The sequence below is a fragment of the Callionymus lyra genome, chromosome 19 (genome assembly GCF_982586985.1).
Source record: "Callionymus lyra chromosome 19, fCalLyr1.hap1.1, whole genome shotgun sequence".
Classification (NCBI taxonomy): Eukaryota; Metazoa; Chordata; class Actinopteri; order Syngnathiformes; family Callionymidae; genus Callionymus; species Callionymus lyra.
This window is the reverse complement of record NC_141836.1, coordinates 10,287,680-10,313,594: the sequence shown is the minus strand read 5'-3', so window position 1 is coordinate 10,313,594 and position 25,915 is coordinate 10,287,680. Positions and strand designations below refer to the sequence as shown.

Genomic DNA, 25,915 nt, shown 5'->3' with positions numbered 1-25,915 from the left:
CAATAAAAAAAAGAAATGTATTTGGTGTGCGAGGACCGATCGGTAGGTCTTGAGATCAGGCCGTCAACAGTGAGGGTTCAAGGTTCAACAGCGGGTCGGTCTTCAATAATAGCCGAGCACTTTCTCCATCATTTACTCATCTCTCAAGGATCCAATTTTTTTTTTTTACTCTGGCAACGCCGGGTCATCCGTCTCCTCAGCGAGCGCCGGGACATTTCTGTGACAAGGTCAGGTCTTGACATCGCGGTTCAAATCGAGCCTTAAAAATCCCTGTTTCCTTATTTAAAAGCAGCTTATTTTTAAATTCTATCTTTTGCCTGAAGATCTCTTCAGGAAGTGATTCACATTGAACACATAATCCAACCGTCTTCTTGTCCCTCTCTTCTGTGTTTTTTTTTTTTTTTTAACTCTCGAGAGGCCACGACTCCACTGATGTTTAAAAATAGACGTGTCCCCCGGTGCCGCTCGGGCCTAACTTTATTTTCGTTTGGGAAATAAAAAGCACACACTTGGCACTGGAGGCACTGAGAAACAATAACCTTCAAGATCCTTTAACAAATGACTCGGTAGGAAAAGGAGAGGGATAATCCGGAGCACTCAGCTGATTCCTCTATAGGCGGTAAAACTTAATAATAACCTCTTCGTTTCTTGACATGCTGGTATCGATCCGTCTGCTGCTGCTGCTGCTGGTGACCCGGATCATTTTTCAGCGCTTTTATTTTTTTTTTTTGGCAGCCCAGAGTGATACAGTCTGTTCCAGCAGTGGTGGACGATTACATTTCCTCACGGGACACATTTTATACACTGGCTGACGAGAGAGAAAAGTACGAAAATCTAATAATAAAACCAAGCTTAAAGCGCAAAAAAAAGGGTAATTCATTCGCATTTAACATAAAATGTATTTTATCTAATATAAAAGCCGTTTTGCCCCTAATATTTCGTCATGTTAAGATATTTTAAATATTTTTAATACTAACTAAACAGAGGATACCAGTCTAAAAACCAAAAAGACTTTGAGACTAAAAATAAATGACAAAAAATGTATTATTTGGGACCAAATACTGGGAAAATGTGCAACTGTAAAAATGTAAATGAGGTAAGTTATAATAATTTCTGAAACTCCTGTTGTGTTATCAGTTTTATCTTGCCCTTTAAAGTATATACTTTATTGAATATTGTTTTGATTGTTTAAGCGCTTTGTGACCCTGGTCTGGAAAAGCACTATACAAATAAAAATGACTTACTTACTTACTTAAATTAAATGTTATTTCATTTGAAGTATCATAACAAAGTTATCTTAAGATACTTTACAGTTTATCAAGTCAACACTGATTGAATCACAGTGTGGCAATGGTGAGGAAAGACTTGGCAGAAACCTCGAGCGGAACCAGACTCAATGTTGAGTGGATGGGGGGGGGGGGGTAGTTGGATGAGGGAAAGAGCGAGAGAAGATAAAGTATATGATGTATTGCAATATATTGTGATACTGAAGTAACAAGGATATATATGTGTAGTGTTGTCGAGTACTTGACTCTGGTGTTGTAGAGTTTACAGACCACATGACTCTTGACGAAGTCGCAACTAATTTCATTAGTTTTTGAAACCAAAATATGTCCAAACATCAGCTTTAAAAGCTGCTGGAGTCGACTGTATCCTCTCGTCCTCAGTCTCCACCAAAATATATCCAAACATCAGTTTTAAAAGCTGCTTGAGTTGACTGTATCCTCTGGTCCTGAGTCTCCACCAAAATAGGACCAAACATCAGCTTTAAAAGCTGCTGGAGTCGACTGTATCCTCTCGTCCCCAGTCATCGCCAGGATTTCAGTGTTCCTTAAGCTTTGAGGACGTAGTGGTCAGAAGTTTAATTGCAACACAAAAATGAACACTGAATATTAAGACGCTTAAGGAATTGTAAATCAAAAAATGATTTATTTAACTTTACACACACTTTATTAAATTATAAACCGTATATAAATACATGATTTTTGTGACGCTAGCTAGCGATGCTACATGATTTAGCTTCAGGAACAGAGTCGAAGGATGATACACCGTCAAATCAAACGTAGCATATTATGTGAGCAGTGATAGAGGAACGGTGAGTCATGAGCAGAGACGGGGAGGAATAAAATAAAAAAAAGAGCATTAAAAGACAAAAGAGTTTGACACAGGAGAAGGGGGGAGAAGGGGATGAGTGGCCGAGGAGGAGGAAGGAGTTGAGTCACAACCCCCCCCCCCACACCCCTCGAGCTTGATTCCTCTGTGAGAGCCTCAGTGCGGAGAAGATGCAGCATCTCTGCCAAGACATGCCCGAGACAATGACATCATCAGGAAAAAAAGTTGCAAGGACACGAGGCGACAGCCACGGATTCATACTTTGGATCATTTATTCATTATTATTCACTCGCTTTCTTTTCCCTGACGGTGAAACTCTTCCTTTTTTAAATACGGTTAATAAAATAAGTTTTCAAAGCTTTACGTGAAGACTTTGGTGATTAGCAGGTTCAACAAGTGGAGCCTCGTTTCATTTCTTGCGTTGAGTTAAGGGAATGTTGATGCACGGCTGCAGCTGCTGTTTACTTCTGGAGCTTCTGCTTCTCGGCTTCTCGTCTGGCTTTGTTCAGCTGGTATCGAGCCTTCCCCTCCTCGAAGCGCTTCTCCTCCTCCTCGCCGCGGACCTGGAGACACATCCACAGGCTCAGGCTGCCATACTTCCTTCAGCTTTGTGCAAAGACACACAAAATAAAACATGCATTTTCAAGTCTCAGCAGCAATTAGTCGATTTGATTTTCAGCCTTTTTTGATCGAGTGTTCAGATGCAACTGCAGATTCAAAGATTTGAATCAGTATTTTTGCCACTTGTATAAACAGTTTCTTCAGTTTAATTACACCCCGTAGCAAACACCAAATTAAACAACCCTCCTTATTGACTAGTGACTTCTTTAAACAGCAAACAACCACAGAAAATCACTAGTTACCGAATCCACCTTACATATGGTGCCTTCATGACTGTCAACTCCCACAATGCCTTTCTACAATCTGCTCTATTTGGTGACGTCCGATTGGTCGCTCATACCGTGCCATGTCAAAAAGTGGTCGTCAGCTTTCGATTGGTTGGCTGGGCGGCAAAGCATTACGGGAGCTGTTCAGGTCACCGTTACTGAGAGGGGTGTCGCCTCGAGGTTGCAAGTCCTAATAAATGTTCTTTATTTAAACAAGTGGACAATTAAAAGGTCACTACTTTGAAGTGGGTGAGTTCATAATAAACGAGGGACTATTGTTCCTCCAGATCAAGTTATTAAAATCTGTATAATCCTTAATTTAATGTGGATAATGGGGTTTTATTCATGAACATCTTATTGTGATAGAACTTCAGTCGAGGTGGCAACACTAGATCTGTCAGACCTGGAATGACATCAGCATCTTAATGACGATCCACGCTTTTCTCTTCAGTGTTTACCCAGAGTGTGAGTGGAATTCCTACGAGTACCCTCGCGGCATCTCAAGCATCAGAATGATGAAGTCTACGCATCCTGGCCAGCTACAGGTGGAACCAGGACAACACCACACATGGTTCTGGGTCAGAGGAGCCAGAGAAACAGCTGTCTCACCAGCAGCTCGGCCATTAGTGACCAGTTTTATCGCGTTTGACAAACCACATTGTAGAAAGTTGGAGCCGAGACAAACCTTGAGTGAATGCCAGAGGAGGGGGGACGAGAGGGGAGCGGGGGGGTCCTCTCTGTTGGCGAGGGCCGATTTGAGAGTGGGCACCAGAAGTACTGCCAAATAGCAGATTCTCAAAAGCAGAAGTGAGCTACACGAAGCCAGCTCAAGAATAACAAGAGCCATCTGCGCCGACGTTGAGCGGCACCATATAATTTGTCAAACCCAGACGGGAGAACGACGGCTTTTAAGAAGAAAAGTTGGAACTTTGAGAACCTTTTCTACAAGAACGACGCCTGTGATCGATTTATTCTGACTCGCATACATCCAAGGAGCTCTACTCCAAGAATCTCATAGTTGATGTATTTGAATATAATGATATTATTGTTGGATCAGGAATCTGACTTAAAAAACTGAATTGGTTTTGAAGTCATTTTACTTGTACAAGGAGATGGAAAACACAGAACCTTCTCATAGACCAGACCTGGGCAAAGTATAATCATGTATAAATGGTTCTAATGCATTAACAAATGTATTTTGTATTTATTACATTTGAACATAACACTTGTTTACTTTTTGTGTGTAATTATTCGATTATATATTAATCCGTCAAAACATTTTTTATAAGTAAGTTGAAGAAATGTTTTGAAAAAAACTCATCTATACAAGAATGAAATTGCATCTTATTTAGCTTAATAAAAGTCACGGCCTAATGACGAATGTCCTTTTTTGGGGGGTGGGGGGGATCTTTTCGTCTTTCTGTTTGCTTGACGGCCCCTAACAACATTCACATAATTTAATGTGGCCCTTTAAGAATTATAGTTCTTAAATAAACTTACATAGACTGAATTGGTTTAAAGTCATTTTACTTGTACAAGGAGAATAAATACAGAACCTTCTCATAGACGGTCCGATTTTTTTCTGAAGCAAGAACTTTTCGGTTGCATCTTTATACCCCGTCGCTAGCTATTAATTCTCCGAAAAATAAGAATAAATGTCACAAGACTCAAGTAGATTTCAGTCAGACTTTAGATGAAGTACAGAATGGTTAGTGTTCTTCCTGATAACTTATTTATGTAAGCGTTGTATGTCATTTAGCGGCATCGCCCGACATTCTTTTACTAACTCAAACCAAGCAAAACAACAACAACTCTAGTCTAGTAATACTCCATACAGTATTTGATTTTATTATTATTATTTTATTTTTTAAATATGTGCAATGCATGTTTAATCTAATATTGTATATATATTTAAAGTTTAATTGATTATACAACAACTCAAATCTCGCATCAGTTCACGAAACCAAATGTTCCAGACCCCCCTCACCCCCATAAATTAGCGATTATGTTCCTCCAAGCTTTTCCGTGTATTAATTAAGACGTAATAATTCGCCGCGACGCGTGTGCCGGCGCTTCGGATCACCATGGCGTCCGGAATACTTGCGTCTCTGGCACGAGGGTGCGCCCATTAACTCGCCGTTTATTATCCTGAATGGGTGGCAGCTAAAAATAACGCCGCGCGGGCTTCATGTGGACTCTGGGAGGTTGTCATGACAACTGTGCTTGTTGTCGTATCAAGGGAGGTCCAGCTGAGTCTGTGCCAGCAAGAAAATAAAAGCGGGGGATGAAGGCAATAGGTGGATGTGATCGATGAATGGATGGATTCGAGCGGAATATTAGGGGATCTCAGACCATTCTCATGCATATTTATCACTCGCGATTATTTACCCTCCACTTCTCTACCGTCTCCATCAACAGCCTAAGTGACAGACCTTCTGCAACCCCCCCTCCATCCCACATACACATTCCCCCCGCGAAGCTAAAAATGGAAAATCTATAAATAGTAAACACAGGCGGCTCACAGGAGAGGAAGCCCAGATGAGCAAATGTGGGGGAAAATCACCTAGAATCAGAAATAGCAAGAGTAGCTTCTTTTTCTCCCCCCTCCTCCCAACCTCCCCCCCTCTTTGATCGAGCTATTTTTAGAAGCTATGTGGAGCAAGATCTGGCGACTCAACGGCAACAACGTTTCATTACAGAAATGTGTAAGGTTTGAGTCGGTCCTCCGGGAGGTTTTTCAATCCAGGAAAGATAGGTGGAGGCGACAAAGTCAAACGCGTCTCTGGAGTGGGTGTCGTGTTGCACTACCTTCTCACCATCAGACTGATTTTCCTCCTCGCGGAAATGAGGGATTTTATTTGGGTTGTGGTTCCTCAAAATGGTGGATTTTACCATCAAACTCTCATCTTAGTCTACGACTTAATCTGACTCGGATATATCCAAGGAGCTCTACTCCAAGACTCTCATGGTTGTCTTTGACTAACCATTATTAAACATATATATATATTTAAATATAATGATTATTGTTAGAGCTGAAACTAAAAAAACTAAATTGGTTTAAAGTCAAACTAGTTTTACTTGTACAAGGAGAGTAAAGACAGAACGTACTTATAGTGTGTCCAATTATCAGTTGCATCTTTATGCTCCATCGCAAATTATTTTTTGTCCGACAGAAAAGAATAAAAGTCGCAACTGAAAAGACACAAACTAGAGTGAATTTTAAATGGTAGATTTTAATCAACAAAGCTTTTTTTCCTCTTGATTTCCCTCGTCTACAATTCATACCGACGCAGAATTGTCAACTCGGATCCAGAAACCCCTTCAGGTCAACAAACGACATATTGACTCTTTCATCGTGACGAACACTTTTTTCCGTGCGATAAATCTATAATAAAGCTCAGTGCGCCGCCGCTTCCGTCGCTCGCCTTACAAGTCAAATTAATGTCACCATCACCATTTCCATCCATCACGGTCCCACATCAGCCATCGGGGCGTTAATTGGAGTGATGTGTTAAACCTTTTTTTTTTTTTTTTTCCCCCCCGCATCTGACGCGTCTCAATCCACCAGAGAAATATCCTATGAATAGTTTATGCGAAATTAACAGAGTCACTCTCTGGGTTTGATCTACCTCGTGAGTTTGAGCCCCTCCAAGTGAAGGGGTTGGCGAGCGGAAATAGCGTCGAGCGTGGCTCGTAGAAATAAACACTCTGGCATTAATATGCTCAGTGATGTGTTCGGGCACGTGTGGCGGATACACGGCGCTCTGGAAGCGACGTTTTCCGAAGCGCTCGTCACAAACGCTTCGAATAAGTCCTCACACGTTTCTGTGTCACGTAACTGGCGTCTTCATTTAAAAAAAACCCCAAGATGCACCAGGTTTTAAACGCCTACCATGTCCTCCTCCTGCAGGTAAAAGATACATTAAGATTCTAACAATATGCTGACTCGGCTACTTGTCAGTGATGGGAGGATTTACATAATCCTTTAAAGTGAAAAGAAACCAAACTGGAGCAGATTTCGGTGAAGCTGAAGGACGTCTGCAGCAGGAGAAGGTCATACAAAAATGGGGAATTTCGTAGCTATAGGATTAAAAATGACCAACCAGCACTTACGGGACAGAAAAACAAATGATTGTGTAAAGTGTTTTTCTGTTTTATTTACATTTATATTACCATTTCTCACACATGAGTGACTTTGTTTCTCACCTTCTTAATAAATAGTGTTTTTAAACAATGTCTATTTCTTCACTTTACACTAACTCCCTATTTTTAACTATCTAACATTATAATTTGCGTTTTTTTAAGCGTGGATTTATCCGAGTATCACAACTTTGTAGAGATGGTTAAGGAATAAATATCATTAAATAATAAGTAAGTAAGTAAGTAAACAATGGTTATTTTGTAAAGCGCCTTTCTAGACCAGGGTCACAAAGCGCTTAAACATTTAAAAACAATATACAGTTAAAACTATATACTATAAAAGGCCAAGAAACAAATAAGAATGTCTTGTTATTATTAATATAGCTTTGAGTATATAGCTAAGATGGAACAGATACAATTAAATCAGACAGAAATTGTTCAACAAGAATCAAAGTTTGAGACCTTTACGTTAGATAAGTCTTAAATGATTGACCATTAAGTCTACTATTCCTAATGCTTTTTTTTAAATCGTTCCCCCCTCACGTCCAACAGCTCTTCAACACCCCACAGGGCCATGAAACAAAAGAAACACACAACCCCCGACTGCCACACACCCACATCATGACTACATGTACAACTGAATATAAACAACATTTGTCTTGGGGAATACTGCGAAATCCGGCGTCAGGAAATATTTAAGATTCTTACACTAATATGGATTTTTATTTGTCCCCGGAGTCTGATGTAAATATTTGATTTGAACTTGTTGGAGATCAATTTAGTATCTTATCTATCTTTTTGGTGTTTATAAACAAAGCCCCAAATGATCTCAGAGTTGTGTTTGGCTTGTAGCGGAAGATAAATTACCTATAAAGTTTGATATTTGTCTTCAGTGAAGGTTTATTTATCAACAAGAAGAAGAGTGTCGTCGCCCATTAATGACCCACTTTTCTCCTCCGTCTGAACTCAGACCTGAACAAAAAGCAGACCTTCGTGGATCTATAATCTGAATTACTGAACTAGAATAGAAGCCACAACACGTTGCGACACGAACCTTGAGAGGAGGAGCCGGGTGAGGCTTGTTGTCGCTGCCCAGGCAGATGTAGCTGAAGAATCCCCAGGCCGATCGATATCGAACTTCCGTCGCCTCCATCAGTATGGTTGCGTCCACGAGCACCTCGATCTCCAGCGAGCAGGTGCTGACGAACGTGAGGCGTCCGGACACCGTCACCACGGAAGCTGATGCATGGAGCGAAAAGAAACAATTCAAAAACTGTTGCAGTGCAATATGGGACATGTAGTTCTTAATATTTTCTTGACTGCAATGAAAGGGATTTTTTTTTATTTAGTGAAAAAAAACGGAAGATAATGATAACGTGTTTAATGGAATAATAATCAATAAAACAAGTTTGATTAAATCAGGAAAGAGTCAAAAACGTGCTTCTTCCATCTGGTCTGTGCAGTGAACAGGCACACATGAGGTCTGGAGCTTCGTTATTTTTTTTTTAATCTTCTGGTGCTGTATTATTACATTCTGTTGCCATAGAGACGACAAGAGAGAGGGATCTTATTCCTGGATACGGATCATGAGACGGGGATGTTATAACATCTGGGTTTTTTTCCTGTGTGGGTTTGCATTTACAGATAATTTAGAATTAATATTTTTGTTAGATGTTAGTTTTATAATGATATTTGGTTATATTCGGACCGGGGCAAAGTGTGTCCCAGGGGCCATTAGCAGTATTTTTAAAGTTTATTTTATACCTGGGTCTATAATTAATTACTAGTTTAACTATTTATGTTATGGTTATTTGTTTTTTAGGGCCATTATGTTTTATTCATTTTTTATTTTATTTCTGATGGGAAATACCCTGAGCTAAGTTAAGTTTGTTTTTTTAATTCAATACTTTACCAAATATTATAATATTCTCTCACTGCTTGTGTGAAAAAGGAAAGTGATGGTACTTCATGGAAAGTTGGTTTTTGGTGGTTACTTTTGGAGTAATATAATGAATGGCTTGTGAAACTGGGCTGATAATATAACATTCAGACAGACATGTAAACTCTGTGTTTTTCTCACTTGTATACAAGTAAAATGTGTGACTTTAAACCCGATCTGAGCTAGATTAAAACGTCAAGTCTAATATCTAACCTGACAATTTCACAACAGTTTGTTATGATTTATATTTTATTAAAATGAATATAAAATGTACAATGAAAGCAACGTACAATGAAAAATAATTGTCATTTTTTTAATTATAGTTCTTGTTACTTCAGTATATTTTTTAAAGCTATGATGTTGACATTGTGGCAAATAAGTTGAAGATTATATTTAAAATAATTTAAGCTAAGAACAGGAATAGAGATAATCAATGTCAACAACTATTTGCGGTTTTGTCATTACTTTAGAAAGATAAGCTAAAATGTTTCTTTCACTAATATTATTTGACTTATTTGGGGAAAAAAGGGCATAACAGAATTTATTTCGAGGTACAAGAAGAATAAATATTTACCAAATATCAAAATAAAAAACAAGTGATATTTAGAATAGAAATAGAAATGAAAAATTGTCAGAAATATTAATTTCCTCACAGAAACACTTTGTAAACAGGCTCCAATCCTTAAAAACGACACGACTATAAAACCATTCATAACTTTCATCAAAATATTGATTATAGCATCAAGTAACTGGTTTCCTGAAATGAAGCTCTCGGAAGGGGAATAGTGGGATCCTAACTCGATAAATCGTCTCTCGACCAATCAATTATTAATTACTTTGAATATCTTGAGCAGCAAGGAAGGTCGGATATGGTAACAAAAGTGTTTTTGAGATCCAAAAAAAGGTCTCAAAAGAGCTCCAGCACTTTAGTCCAGGAGTGAAGAAAGCATTAGTGGCGACGAGCGGCTCTAATTGTACTTTGTCCTGCAAAATGGGAACTCTTCTGGTGACATAACCGACTCATGTCACCGTCACATAAACTGGGAGGACAGATGAAAGCGGCGAGGGGAGCAAGCAGAAACAGCTGGAAGCTGATGTGAACCAATTTCCTGGCATGTTTTATCATTTCCCAAACAGGTTTGACTCCAGCGTAATACGCTGCAGTTCTCGTTGCATGAAGAAACGCTGGAACACTGTTACGAAAATAAAAGGAGTTTTTCATCTTCGCTTCTTCTTGATGGTTCTTTGTTGACATGGAGCTCAGCTAATCATAACATCTGCACGTCGAAGCTGCAGGTCTGGATCTCATCAGTACAGCTCATGGAAAGATAGTCAATGCTGAATGTCTTCAAATGTTCCATTACACTTCACAGGCTCTTGCTCATGTTTGGAATATTCAGACTCATCGGTTTCAACAGCGATTCCGGTAAAAACACTACGGAACATTTTTTAACTCTCTGACTCTCGTTTCCAAAACGTCTCTTTAAGCCTTTATTATTATTATTATTATTATAAGATGTGTGAGTTTTGTCTCACCCTTCTTGATCTTGCGTATAAAGTTGAGTTCCTGGACAGAACCGGTGACGATTTTGTTGTTGCAGTGACGGGCGGCGACGATGCCGGCGACCTCGTCCATCATCTTCATGATCGCCCCTTTAGGAAAAGACAAGATAAATGATCAAAAGTTGTACGATAATCTGTTTTGACGACACAGAATCGATGTTGAAGTCCAACCAGTCTATGGCTCTTGATCCAATTCCACTTCTCAATTGTCAGATTTGTAGTTTGGTAAGAATTTATTATTTATATTTGTTAAATGTAAAGTGTTCAACTTAAAAAGAGCAGAAAAAAATAATCAAACGGTTTAAATCTATGGTTTAAAAACTAACCATTTAGAACAAGGATGGACCGTTACATTTCCCAAGACACATTATATACTAGGACCTTTGAGCCGGCCCATCAAGGAGCTTTTTATATGTAAGGGATACTTAAATATAGACTAATTTGATTGTATATTGATTTATTTAATTTAAGGACCAAACATGGCATTATAAAGACCGTAAATGACGTCTTAAAACCAAGAACTTGAATTATATGACACTAGTATTTAAAAAAACTTCTCTAAACAATCAGTTCAATGGTTTTAAGGGCGTCATGAGGGCAAAATAAACACTTTTAAAGCACATAAACTTTACAGTATACATCACCCTTTTGATTAGTAGTTTATTTTAAAAATACTTGATTTTTGAATCACACATAAAAGTATAAATTAGTTTCTTTGTCTTTAAACTCTTTAAGTATCTAAGTATTGGACTTCTTGGAGGACGTGGAACTTTTCAAACTTTTCCCATTTCTCAAGCAATAAACTATTTTTATTACCGTTGTCGTGGCGATATTCTCCTCGGTGGAAGCGAATCACTAACCATTAAGAAATGTACCACCTAAGGGTTTAATTATGTACAAGTCTTGTGAGTAACTTCCTCACCAAAGCTTTCAGCCGTCAAACGTCATGAAAGTTTAATGACCTATCAATATGTTTTTCTGTGGTTTAATTCAAGCCTGTGGATGCAACGCAGCCCCGGTCGTCAGCGGATTGTTGATTTGCCATAAATAATGAAGCGAACACAATGAAGCTTCATGTTGCTATTTCTCGTGTTCGGCTGGAAATAAAGTCGGGGCTAATTGACGTACCACAGGTCGAACAATAAGACATATCTTGAATCACGTCTTCACTTTACTTTAAATTGAACATTTTTCGCTCGCTGTGCTCGAATAGATTTTCCTAGGCCTCCCGGCATATTTACATTTTAACCAACGCCTTAATCCTTTTTTTTTACCAACACTATTATGCACTAAAATACCCTCTTGTGTTGTTGAGTGTCCTTGCTATTCCACCAAATAATAGAATAATAGGACAAGTCACACAATGGCAGCATCATGACTGTTTCAGTTACTGCTCTTGGATACAAAAATCCAACAAAATAAAATCCCTCACTGGCATTATATGGGAAGCGTATTCTTCTACTTCAACTGGTTGTTTATTTCATCAGTTATCAAAAGTTTTTTCTCTTAAAACAATGAGGGTTGTAGAGATTCAAAGGGATAATCAATGGCGTTGTTGTTTCCGTCTACATTCCTTTAAACCTGTTTATCTACAAGGGCGATATGAAAAAAATATTGTATCACCGTATTGACGATTTTTAGATCACGATAATGATATACACCACAATATGTATTTTCATACAATAACTTAAAAAGATACTACAGATACTGCTTACCTTTCGCTCCCTTTATTTTGCAACTGTGTTGTCACGATTTCAAATTTTCAGTATTGGATACCAATACTAGTTCAATTTCAAGTATAATAACAAACTATAACATTTATCTAATGAATCTGCGAATAAATGAAAGGACTATTATACATTCAAACGTTTCCGATTAGCATTAAAACATCGAATTAAAGCACATTTTTGCCTAATAAATCTGTAAATAATGCCATGTAAAACATATGCATGTTGTTTCCATGTATGTATATATTATCATCAGTAAAGTAGGCCAACAATACCTCCCAAACCACAGACCTCTCACTGTTTGACAGGTTCCCACTGACTTATAAAGTATCTTTCTTGGAGAAAATATCCAAGTTGGAGTTGCAACTCCTCTATCCGACTTCACAACTTATGAATTTAAGAAAGTATTCAGAGGGAAACTTGTTTTTGTGTGAAGATAATTTAGGGGTTTTGTCCTGAAACAATCTTCTCACCGTCTCTGGAGCAAAAATGATTAGTATAGATTTTGGGTAATGGAATCATCCAAACACTTGATCATCCAAACACTAACAGAGGATCCGTAAAAGGAAAAAGCACTTTAAAAGGAAATGAGGCAGATTGCAAATATGACATCCATTAGTTGGATGACGGAGCTCTACGGGGTCAGCACGTGGGATTTCAAAGACCGTTTGTTTCGTCATGTCGAGCGCTAGGTAGTTCAGCGGTGAGACAAACAGTTCTTGTCTCGCGCGGATGGATCATCCGAGTGGGTGAGTCGTTTAAAGACAAAAAAAAAAAAAAAGTGTAGAAATTGTCTGACATCTGCTTTTTAGTGTTTGTGAAACTGTCTTTTTCGAAAATTGCCCAAGACTCGTCTCACGAAATCCACCAACCATCTGCACTGGGTAGCTTGTCTTACATGAGCCAAAGAAGTGGGAGTTTATAGAGAATGTGCCGCAGGGCTCCTAAATGTGGCATTCACACTTAAGGAAGCAGTGATTAGATTAGGATTCAAGCTCTTATATCCTGTTCTCCCACACAAAACATTAAAACATCAGTTTTTTCTTACACTATCCTGTGTCATCCAAAGACACCAGATGTCTTCTCAGGAGTCACTCGGATGCACCAGTAGCTCTCGGCTTCGTAAATATACTTTGTTTAATTGGGTATTACGTGATGTTTTATTCATCTGAAAAGGGACCTTCGATGTTCTTAACTTTGGGAGTTCATCAATGACCTCCTTCAGCGCGACGCTGTGGCATCACTGAGGGGAAAAAAGATCGGATCGCAAAAGCTCTCTCCGTGTACAGTCGGAGCAAATGGCCGGAGCTGAATGCGAGACCGCAAATAAGGAGAAGCCGGGCTAGGATGGCCCGAGGGCGGCCGTTACACATTCACAGGGTGACATGGCACACTATGACTCTCTCTCCGCCCGAGGGCGAGAACACGAGAGGCGGGATGGTGCAGGGAAAACGGGGGGGTGGAGGAGGATAGTTGTGGGTTTTTTGGCAGTAAAAACCGCTCAGAATGGGAAGAGAAATACAATTAGCTGCCATGTCCAGAGTGCAGCCCAGTTTGCCACGAGCGAAACTACTTCTGTGATTAGATTTCTTTTGACGACGTCCCTTAAAATGTCTTGACGCTGTCCAATGGCGACCGGAACAAAAGTCCAAAAAAAACTAACCATTTTATCTGTATCACTCACCACGTAAGGGTAAGTTTTAACAAGGAACAAGCAGTGACATTTGTTCCAGCCAGACTATTAACTAACTTTTTCTATTGGACCATCTTTTAGACTGGCTTAAAATAAAATTTGTCCGTGTTATAAGTCTACACCTGCAGCCCCACCGTCCATCTTCGTGTCCCACCATCTCATCCATCCTCGATCTACCTTAATTCGTCTTTTTTACCGACAAGCTCTTTCATCACCGTCGGTATCAAGCTGCTTCCTAATGAGCCGTCACTATAGAAACTTGCTAGGCGACACGCATCCTGGAGTTTTGTTTTTTTTCCTGGGAATTTACCCCAAACTAAAGTTTGAAACTGTGGATCTCGTTATTTCTTCCCGACACGTCCATCCCTCAACCGTACACTACCAGCGCCGGAGAGGAATCATAAACCTATTTTCCCTGCTCTGGCTGAAGGCCATTCAGATAAAATGCACCTCTCTGGCTGTGATAGTAAAGGTCAGCAGCTACTGTGGACCAAAACAAATCCAATTTAGTTTAGATTATTATCCTTTTTTTCCATTTGATAACATAAATGTATACATCTCTATTCTGTTTATTTGTCATGAGAGATTACTTCCTTTACTTTGGAAGATATATCTACAGTCATGGAAGTACATAATTGAATTATTTTCTTCAACTTGTCGTTCATTTTTAAAGGGCTGGTTTCTCATGTTCCACTTTTATTTTGGTTTTATTTGGTTCTCTCCTTCCTCAATTCTCCGTAGTGTGCAGCAGCTGAACCTCATCAACAATCAAGAGCCATTTTAAACCAGCTGAGCCCAGACTCGTGTGCTACAGATTTTCCTGAGCAGGTGAGGTTGTTTTTCTCTTCTCTCCATCTTTTGGTATTTAATCCTTTTGTATATTTGACTTTTTTATACCCGAGTACTTTAGTTTGTTGTTTATTTGCGAGTGTTTTGACCTTTTTGTTTTCTTATTTGTTTCCTTTTGTGTCATTCTCCAGTTCGGTGGATGGATCTTTAGACTTTTAGAGATACTGGACTCTGTATTTTCTTTTGTATTGGACTATTGATGTAATATGTCTTTAGACTTCTGGTTATTTATGGAATTGTTCTCTTGTCATCTTATATAGTTGTCTGATGGTCACTCTAACCTTCATCTGGGTTCACCCTAAAATAGATTGTGACATGGTACGCACTAAAATCTACATTTCTTTGGTCAAATGCCTGAAAAATCAGAGTTTAATCTACTGATAATTACCAAAAATCGTACTGACAGACGCATTTTCTTTTAGAACATTCCATGTTTTCTTTTCTTGTTTGTTAGTAGGTCAAATATCAATCTTAAAATTGAGAAATGATTAATTGTTCGTAAGAAACAATTAGTGAAAGTAATAAAACGCCTTAGAATTAATATTTCATATCTTAAGAGACATCCAATTACCAGACTCTGCTTCTTAATGTCTGGGGAAACAACTAATTTACTATTAAATTGCCTTTTAGATCAATGTTGGTGCTGGAGAAGTGAGCCTATAGAGTCTCAAAGGTCAATCAAACACACTCCAGTGGACTTATACTTGCGCTCCATGACTTCTTGGCGCTGACATTTTTAACACGGAGCCACTCATCCCTGTAATTAGATGGAAGCACAACAAAATAAACAGGCCTATAAAAACCCCTCGGAACAAAACTACCTTTTTTTTTCTTTTTCTCAGACGCACTTATTTTAATCAAGCTGCCGGTGGTGTGTCCACCTATGGCCGTCAACCCATGTTGCCGTGGAAACGGACGGTACACTTTTTTCGTAGGACTAAAAGGGAAGCAACAAGTCGTGCAAGAGATGGATGGATGGATGGATAAAAACAGATAATGAGGAGAGGTGGAGAAACGGGTGGTTTATTTTGGTCGCCATTTCCATGACGCTCCATATTCTGTAAATACAATTTAATGGATCTTTGGTCAAAGAAATGAAGTTATTCTTATCTACTTAACGTCAATAGTAGCTACTTCATAAAATTGTTCTATCTTTGGGTCAATAATGCATTATTTTTTTTGTTTTTGACTCTGTCGCAATCATCAAAGAGCAACTTAAGTGTATTTTTCCCCTCCTTTTATTACACCCAACAACAAGCAAGGTGTTTTTGATCGCTCGCTGCTGCGACTTTTCTGCTAACAATGAGATGACATTTGCCCACATGTGTTCGTTCATGTGCTTTATGTCTCCTCGGGCTCAAAAATAAGTAGGTCACTTTTTCCTCGCCACAGAAGGGAATCGCTGTTATGCTAGACGCTTGTTTTTTTTTTATTCCAGATGTCACTTTGTGAGGTGAAAAAAAAACAATTTACTCAAATAAAGTCATGCTAAGCAAATGTTTTTACTCGAATATTGTCAATTAAATTAACTAAAGGGTTGCAACTGAGTTTAGAATGAACAAAATGTGCATCTATTAGACCTATAATCATCATGGTTTAAGGCAAAGCTAGATTTATAATGGTGGTCGTCGTCCGAGTTCATTCACGAGCAGCCAAATTCATGTTTAATTAACTCAAAGGGGAGCGTTCATGGAGGGAAAGGAGGGCATGCTTGACCCGACCTCTGCTTATGTAAACAAAATGAATTCGGCGAACGTGGCAAACGAGCGCCGCTTAACAAGCATCAGCCCGAGCCGGAGACGTATCGTGGGGTGTGTTGTCTTAATGAACGGCATGCCTGTTCCATATTTAATTTTAATTGGACATGTTGCTGCGTGCATTAAAGAGTCAACCATGACATGCGCTTCTTTTACGCACCGCTTTATTTCCTCTCCATCACGCGCTCCGCAACTTTCCGGTGACCTTTGATTAAAACGGCTGATGCCGAGAGAAGCCGTTTCTGCATCATCTGCTGCCGATTTTGTCACAAATGAACGTGCATTTGATTTATTTGGACCAGGGTTGTTTTTAAAACCCATCATCACCTTTGTCTGGATTTTTAGAAAACGACGTCCGACCTGGTTAGCGACTTTAACTGGCCGAACGCATCCGAGTCGACTCGCTTGTCAGAGGAGAAGGAAACGGAACGTACGCTCTAAAAGCCATAAAATTATTGCTCAGGGACGTTTCACTTTGGATTAAATTGATGTTTCTTTCTCCTCTAAGCTGCCATAGTTTGCTGAAGGAAACTGTTTTGTTTGTTTTTTATCCTGGACTGTGAATCAGGGGAAGAAACAACGTCTCACGTTATTGCATACAGAGATGTCCTATTTCTTTATGGGTACATCCTTGTTTAGTTATGGGAAATTCACCAAGAATTTACTTTAAGTGGAAAGAAATGGTAATTAAATTTGTTTTTCCATGACAAATGTAACATTCCCACAAGAAGTCTTACTATATATTACATTTCTCATTGTAAATCCCTTGTGTTTGTATTTTCGAAGACTACAAATTGCCCTCCAACCAACTAGAGCTCTTTTCCAGCTCCATGGTTTCTCTGCCATCTCTTTTTTTTTTTTTTTTCCACGCTCCCCCTGAAGGGTTTCTATACTGTAACATCGCTGGAGAATCGGTCGGCTGCTGTTGTGAATACCAAACCATGTGAAGCAGTGAAACTCTCTCCAACACGGGTCTATCGTTTCAAACCATTAGATGACCGTTTCGTAACATAATGTTCTGTGGCCACTATTACATTAATCTGGGTCATGCATGAAGCAACGGCATCTTTTCACCACCAGGGGATTCAAACCCATGACCGTATTCAACATGGTGATTATTGTGTTTCATTCTCAAAAAAAGTGTCTGGTTCTTGCAAGAGTAGACCTCTTTTTCACATTGTGTGGGATTTATCTGATCGATAATTGGTTAGCTGTTGCTTTTGGAGAACAGCAGGGGGTTCAGACTTCCATCGGTATCTTTTCTCCAGAGATCCAATTCATTGAAAAGTGATCCTGCTGTAATTTTAATTGGAAAAAAATGAAACGCTTGATGATCTGTAAGAGAGATTGTTGTTTTTTTTCAATGGATGTAATGTGATTAAGACGAAACCCCAAGTCTGCAAATGTTACAAATGATTCTTGCCGTCTTTATGTGATACGATCTGCAAACGGGGAGTGATTAAAGACCTCAAACGTACCGCCATTAGCGAAGTCGTGTAGCGAGCAATCACCAGGACCTATTAGCTGGACCAAAGCGGACTGGCTGGCGCCAACGGTATGAGGCTCTGCGAAGCAAAAACGAACATTAAATATGATCCGAAAAAAGTAAAGGGAGTTGAAGGGCACTTACCAGAGTTGGGAGTATCGGTCAAAACCTCCTCAGTAGCAGTTTTGGTTTCAAGTCTTTTCACTTTCTGGGCTTCATAGCGCTTACGAAACTCCTCCTCCTGCTCTTGGCTGGAATACTACAGATACAAGACATTTACGTATTGATAGTTGACATTTAATTTAGATATAAGAACATGTAGTTAGAGAAAATAAACGTTCAAGTCGGGTCAATCAGTCTGTACCTGAATAGGAGGCACCTTCATGACCTTTTCGATGTCCTGGAGGGAGATGGGAACATACCACAGGACCGCCTTGTTGGTCAACCTTTTGGTTCCTGCAGCAAAGAAATTGATTCCTATGAGTTTTCGTAATTAAATAAAAATTGGGTTTTTTTTGCTAAATAGTTTTCCATTTTCTACTAGCGATAACCGTAAATCTATCCTCCTATATTGGCTTGTCTTCATCTAACCAGGAAGAATCCAGTGCATATTTGCATATCCTTGACTCCAGCAAGACTGAGAGACTTCGCTCTATTATTAGCTCTCCTGGACCCTAGGAGATTTAAGGATGGGAGGGGAAGCTGTGAGGAGGGGGGGATGAATTACAAAAAAAACAAGGCAGCTGTTTAGTACCATTCCCAGTAGAACAGATGACCTTTTTTTTTTATACCAAACATGTCCAGGGAGCATTTAAACCCTTCTGCGTCAAATGAGGACGACCATAATGTTTGTAGTTCTTTGTTTACAGTGTTTTGTTCGTAAATCGAGAAACGACAATGACTTGCATTACATTCTATGCATAGTTGGCTTCAAGTGGGTTTACCCTGGCAGTTATCCTCTTTAAATTACACTAAAGGCCTGATCTGTAGTTTAAATAAAAATGTTTCTGGCTCCCTCTTGTGTGCAAATAGAAAAATCTTTTTCATTTTTTTTTTTTTTTTTTAAATGTCGCTGTTGCCATTTGACTGAGTACATTGGTACAAAGGCTTTTGTTGGGCGATTTGATAAAATGACAACTACGTATTATGGTATGGAGTAGTAGAACTCGCCCTCATGAGTCATGACTGTGGGCAACTCATGCGAGAACTTTATAAAGTTCTTACCTGTCTGAAAATCTGGGCGAATGAGAGGTTACGAGAGCCAATATGACATAATAATGGGCTTCACTGGAGGACCACGCCCTGCTTTGTTTATACAACAAGTCCCTTGAAGCTGGAGACTTCCGATGCTTGACAAATCATGGATATGGTAAACGAGCTTTATTCTCCAGAAAAATTAAGTGTCGTCAGTGGGCGGGGCTTAAGTGAATTTTCTAATGTAAATATTTTATGACACACTGGATTAGTTGCCCTTTAAACAGAAATTATGAACGAATAGTAATAATGTCAAAATGGTACATAGTGTTGCTTTAATATGTTAGCATTACATTTGAGCACCGTTTAATCTGTGTGTCATATGAATTATAATCTGTATAAAACTCCCGTCATAATGTTATTACTTCACTCACTTCCTGGGTCACCTTGACACATGGATCCGCTCTTCTGCCTTTTTTAGACCTAACATAACTCATCCATTTCTCCACTGTGACCATTTATTATTTCCTATCCTTGCTCTCATCAACCCTTTATTATGTTGTTAACCAGAATGAAGGAGCCCAAGATATGTGGTTTATCTTCCAATTGGTTTTCTCTTCTCGGTGAAATAAAACACCCCTGTGTGTTAGATTCTCCTTCCTGAGCCAGGATTGTTCTTACCGACTCGACCTTTCATCCAAAACCACAGATTTTTCCACTGTGAGCTAAAGCTTCATTTACTTTTAAGTACCCCCAGAGTCCCTCGTCTAACAGGACCTGCTAAAATATCAGGAGATATGGGCAGGAAATGTGTGGCCTGTCCTCGATTTATGTTCCCAGTCTTCTATTAGATATTAATAGCTTAAGAGTTAAACTGTAACTCCATCTGTCATTGGAAGATTAGATTAAAATAAAAAGTCATTTTCTCTTCACACATATCGCCCCTGTCGCACTCGTCCGACCTTTCAGTCGTGGCAGTTATCCGCCCTGTTACCTCAGCGCTGCCCTCGTGGAAAAGTCAAGTCGTACTAAAGGTCTCAGCAAAAAAAAAAACAGGAAAACATTTACGTAATATTTTAAAAGATCCTTTTGATTTTATTATTTTTTCTTTCCTTTCCGCTTCAAATTTAATTTTTGGAGGATGATTTCATGATTTAATGGTAGTAGGCAATTACAAATCCTTCAGGGGCCACATTTAAGACATTTTGAGGGGCCCAAATAGTTAGTAATTATAATAGAAACAATAAAAAAAACCTTGCGTTACAAAAACAAATTAATAACATTTAGTTAAATAGACACAAATGTTTTAGTAATAAAATAATATTTTAAATATAATTTTGTTTTAGAACTTTTAATCTAATATAAAACAACTTTAATAAATATATATTTAAAAAATGTATAAAAAAAAATGTATGGGCAATAAATACTTACAAAAAGGACAAAAATAGGACATATAGTCATATTTAAAGTTCAACTAGTAATGAATGATAACAAATAATTCCCCAAAAAATCGTTTATAAATTATCCATCTGAGGGCCTCATGAGTTAACTCAAAGGGCCCCCGGGGCCGCACTTTTTGATGTCTGAGTTAGCAGAAATAATTCAAAACAAGATAATCGATCACTTTTTTTTTTCTTTTTTTTAAACTATGACTGTATTGAGGTCACCTGGTTCTCTCAGCAACATCTTAAATGACCCAACAGGATCATAGCAGTCACGTTTCTGCGACGCTCCGAGCCGTGCACGTGAAGACGTGGTGTGCGACTTCATGTTAATGCGCGCCTGAGCGTGCATGCCGTACAAGCATTACAACCTCTGTGGGAACTTTTTTCCCCTCGCTTTTCCTTGATGGTAATTTCCCATCTGCTGATCCCCTTCACAACGATGTGTGTGTGTTCTCGTGACGTGTCCACCTGTGTGTGTGTCTGTACAAGTGTATGCAAATGTGTAACCTTGTGTGTTTCCGTGCGCATGTGAGATCCAGCCAGCAGGGACAATCATCACGGCTTGTGCCCACAGAGGGGCTGCTTCCTCCCCCCCGCGGGACTGTGACCGAGGCCTGATGAGATGCTGCCTGACTGACTGTAGAACCTGGACGCTTATTCTTCAACGCCGTGGAAGATTATGGAGCGGATCTCATCTCCGCAGACGTTTGGAGTCCCGGGTTTTTGCCGTGGTGACACCTCCTGAAGTATTTCTGCGTGAAGTGTCAGGTTCCCCCTCCTCTCGTAATCATCATCATCATCATCGACGCCCGTGTGAGTCTCGGCGTGTGCACGCATGAGGTGTGCGTTTGCATCATGCTAGAGGGAATCATGCGTGTGCAGGTACATTGGTTTGGGCGTCCATGTCTGACTGGGCCACTGTGTGTTGGGTCTGACGCTGAGCCGACATGACAGAAGCAAATAATGTCTGCTCCCGTTATCCTCTCTTCCCCCTCAGCCCTGCAGGAGCTTTTAAAGAGCCCAACATTAGAGTGTATGAAATCTGCATTACGAGCGCACACATGCAAACGTGCGGGACGGACATGAACGCGTTTTGAAGCACGAGTTTCTGCGGTGAGAAAACTTGAGGGAAACGTCTAAGACGTGACCTGTGGGGTGTCTTTTTGATGACCTCGACCTAAACGTGGTGTTATCGTCAGTCCCGGTTGTCGTCATGTATTAACAAATGTTATTTCATTTTCATCATTTGGTTTATATTTCATTTAACACCTTTGTTTACAATCATTTTTGTGTTGCAATTCAACGTCCGGCCGCTAGATGGCAGCTTAAGAAACGATTAAATTAGACGTCGACTGAGGACAAGAGGATACAGTCGACTCCAGGAGCTTTTAAAGCTGTTGTTTGGACATTTTGGTTTGAAAATAAAAGAAAGCAGTTACGACTTCATCAAGAGTCATGTGGTCTTTAAATTCTGCAACACCAGAGTCAATACTACAAATATATCCTCGTTACTACAGTATTGCAAAATATCATGTCGTTGCGCGACCCAAGGATGTCTTTTTGATAACCTTGACTCAAACATAGTCAAATGATCGTCAGTCACTGATATTAATGAAATAACACGTGCTTTAATTGATGTTTAGTTAGCGTTACAATTAGCATCAAAATATCCTTCAATACACAACAACCCACAAACATCAGCTACGCCCTTATAACTCTTATCGATGTATATTTACATTATTTTCACATATTGAACGTATGACTAACGTTTAATTCAAGTCGATACCTGTCATTATTAAGCAGCACTAGATAAGATGTTCGCATTAAATATTTTTTCCACATTTCTTGTGATAAAGAGGTTCTTCTTGGCAAGTAAGAACGTGAGAGGTTGCTGGTTCAGATGTGTTCCAAGCTATTCTTTCAACTGTGGTATTAACTTGAGCCTGGAGTTGTTCACGAGACCACCGAATTCCATTAAGTTAGTGGTTTGGAGACGGCAGTTTCGTTTATTTCTATTATTGCTGAAGTTCAGAGAGCATGTTCAGACGCTTTGAACCGCTCAAAACTAGCGTTTTTCTCATTATTTAAGTAAACATTAGAACGTGACAGTTTGCAATTACATACTTTGAACAGGAGGGGGAGCCAGTCACAATTAAATGTACTTGAATGGATAAGAGTTCCGGATGTCTCTTTCTTTATGCTGCTGTTGTCAAATGTCAGCTGTCTTCTGGTCTCAGGCAGGACTTAGTGGATCGATTTCAGCAGTGAATTTTGTCATCCTGCAAACCTTATTTATCTTCCTTGACTCTTCTCGGCAGCAAAGCCTTTAATGCTCTCATCCATGAGCGCCTCGGCTACCAGTCGCTCGCAATCCACAAACTCATTTTTTCACCGAAGTCTAAACCAACGTCGTGCAAGGAAAACACGATTTAAATGTGTCTATGCCAAAAAAACGGCTTAAAGTTTTAATTTAATAATATAAAAATAACAGTGTTGTTCCAAAACAGATTAAACTAAGATTGTTGACTCATATAAATTTAAATTATTTACTTTAATTGAGTGGTTTAAATTAATAAAACGGTGGAATGCATGTAGAATCCATCGTTGCATAGGTTCAAATGAAAAATAAAGCTATAAATAGTGGGTTATAGGAACTTCTTGAATTAATAAAAGATGTACGAACATGACTGTAACACTCGGAGAGCGAGCATCTATCAACCCTCCGCTCAGACAGGTCCTTGCCGGCAGGCCGTGTTCGGCGGCGATCATGTTGGCGGCGCCGCTGCACGAGTGTGTGTCGCTCTCCACCTGTCATCTCACATCTCTAACTCCGCCTCAGTCAACCTTCTCTCAGCCCAGCAACCAGGCAACCAACCAGTTCAAGCCTGTTGCTACGGCAACAGGAGTCTAGAGGATACTTCTTTTGTTTCTCACGCATCCCTCTCTTAATCTGTCTCTCCATCTATTACATTTATCTGACAGTTTGTGCTTTTTTTTTCTTTTTTTTTTAGCCCACATACATTTGTCTTCCTTGTTTGATCACTGGCTTCAGACTCCATCTTCTCTCATGTTCCTCAGATGTTGACAAAAGTAAAGAGTGCGATTGTGTAAAAATGTAGTCAAAGGATTCATTGAGGATAGCTTTGCATTGATTCTATCTGAAAAACAATCCCCACTATTGTTCCTTCTCCTCCGTCTGTCAGGCCCTTGTTGTTAGTTTGTTTTGCTCCTGGCATTTAAAGGGCTGAGAGATTTCGCCGGGTCAGCGTGGCGAGATCATCCGTCTTTGCTGAAGGTTCTTTGCGGTGTGTGTGTGTGAACGTGTGTGTAGAATCTATGGCCACATTAATTGTGAATAAATACAAATCAAACCAAAGTATACAACATGTTAGCCTCGTTAAACATGAACTAAGATCTGAAGATTTGCATCTGATCTAGTTTCTTATGACATCTCAAGTAGTTATTAGTACTATGGTTATAAAGAGGGTTGGTATCTGCTGCCATCTTCTGGTTGAAACATAAACTGCATCTCGGTAAATTAATAAAACGCATGCAAGTAATTTTTATTTATATAGTGCTATAAAGCGCTTAAACAATCAAAACAATATTCAATAAAGTATATACTTTAAAGGTCGAGATAACACTGAGAACAACACAGGAGTTCCAGAAAATCAAGGAAAAGCCTGAACAAATAAAAACGTCTTAAGATGTTTCTTGAAAGAGTCGGTATAAAAACACCATATATTTCCACGGAAAGTGTGAAATGTTGGGGCCCTTTGGCTGTATTTTAAGGTCACAGTTTAACTTTAAACCCAATGTAGAACTGTTAGTAGCAAACTAGTTTATTTGGCACCATTCAACCCTTAATATAAAATGTTACCATTCTTTGTTTTAAGAATTTTTTTCAGGTGCCTTCTATATCAAAATAAATCACGGTTTTAGGATTTATTCTTTATTAAGTCATTTTGTAAATGTATTGTTCACATTTCCTACATATTAACACTCAAATTCTGTCTTACTTTTGAACGTTTGTAAGAAAGAAATGCTTTCACAGGTAAGATGATGGCAATTTATATTTTCTGTTTAAAAATGTTACTTATGGTCCAACAGCAATATTTAAAAATGGAAAACAATCAGGAAACTTTCCAATGCAACGGCATTTGCCGTCTGAAATTCGAGAGTTCCTTTCAGGTGAACCTGGAATGAGGTGAAAGCTGATTTAAAATGACTCACCTGTGAGGATGTTCTCCGCGATGACCTTGACCAGAACCTGCAGCGAGTGTTCGGATGTGAAAATCATCTCCGCGCAGGCATGAGCGACTTCGCCGATGAAAATCGGGCACATAAACTCTGCCTTCTCCACTCGGACCAAAGCTGCCAAGCAGTGTTCCTAAGTAGAAAGAATAATCATATGTTAATTAACTTAAGGTTAGTTGGACAAAAACTAAAACTTTAATAATGAAAAATAATAAATCTGTGGCTTTTAAGAAGGTGAAAGTTGACAGGTTGTCACTGGAAGATCTCCAGTCTAAAAGAATGTTCCGGTATGATGTCTGTCACTGATGCATCAGCTGAATTCTTTAAAATACTTCCCTAAACTGGTATATGTGATCGCAAAATACAAAAGCTGTTGCCAGATGATTAAACCACCATGATGTTGGAGGAACTCCAAGCTTGTCATGTTTTTTTCATCAGCTGTAAGACATGACGTTATGATAAGAATGTCGCAGCAGCAGAGATTTTTGCCAAAGATATTCAAGTGCAAAAACAATGTTAAAGTTCACCAGGTGAAAGGTAAAAGGAAACGAGGTGAAGTAATGTGTGTGAGTGAGTCAACATGTTGGTATCATGGCAGTAAAATACACTTGTTTGTACTCACCTCTTCCTGACTATTGCAGTGCCGTGTGCAGACCACACATCCTGCTTCCTCGATTATTTTCAGGATGTTGCCACCGTGGACGTTCCCCGCAATGTTGGCATCATCTGGACGCATAATTCTGCAGGACGGAGACACAGATTAAACACATAATGAACCATTTTACCATCTTCAGTATGATGATGATGATTATTACTAGGGGTGTTTATCAGCAAGAATCTGCCATTACAGTACTTGTCAAGATAAA

The 25,915-nt window shown here is 39.2% G+C and overlaps 1 protein-coding gene across 3 annotated transcripts in view; it reads right to left on the bottom strand.

The window, feature by feature from the left end:
* Positions 1–1,906: 1,906 nt before the first annotated feature.
* Positions 1,907–25,915, bottom strand: part of acot7 (acyl-CoA thioesterase 7) — a 28,918-nt gene continuing 4,909 nt past the window's right edge. For all 3 annotated transcript variants that reach the window (XM_087781238.1, XM_087781237.1, XM_087781236.1), the window contains 8 exons: positions 25,672–25,789; positions 25,026–25,182; positions 18,518–18,609; positions 18,298–18,412; positions 18,146–18,232; positions 10,615–10,731; positions 8,194–8,378; positions 1,907–2,675 (listed from right to left, as the gene is read on the bottom strand). In XM_087781238.1, the coding sequence (XP_087637364.1) occupies positions 2,574–2,675; positions 8,194–8,378; positions 10,615–10,731; positions 18,146–18,232; positions 18,298–18,412; positions 18,518–18,609; positions 25,026–25,182; positions 25,672–25,789 (973 nt within the window). In that variant the 3' untranslated portion in view covers positions 1,907–2,573. The remainder of the gene's footprint in view (positions 2,676–8,193; positions 8,379–10,614; positions 10,732–18,145; positions 18,233–18,297; positions 18,413–18,517; positions 18,610–25,025; positions 25,183–25,671; positions 25,790–25,915) is intronic.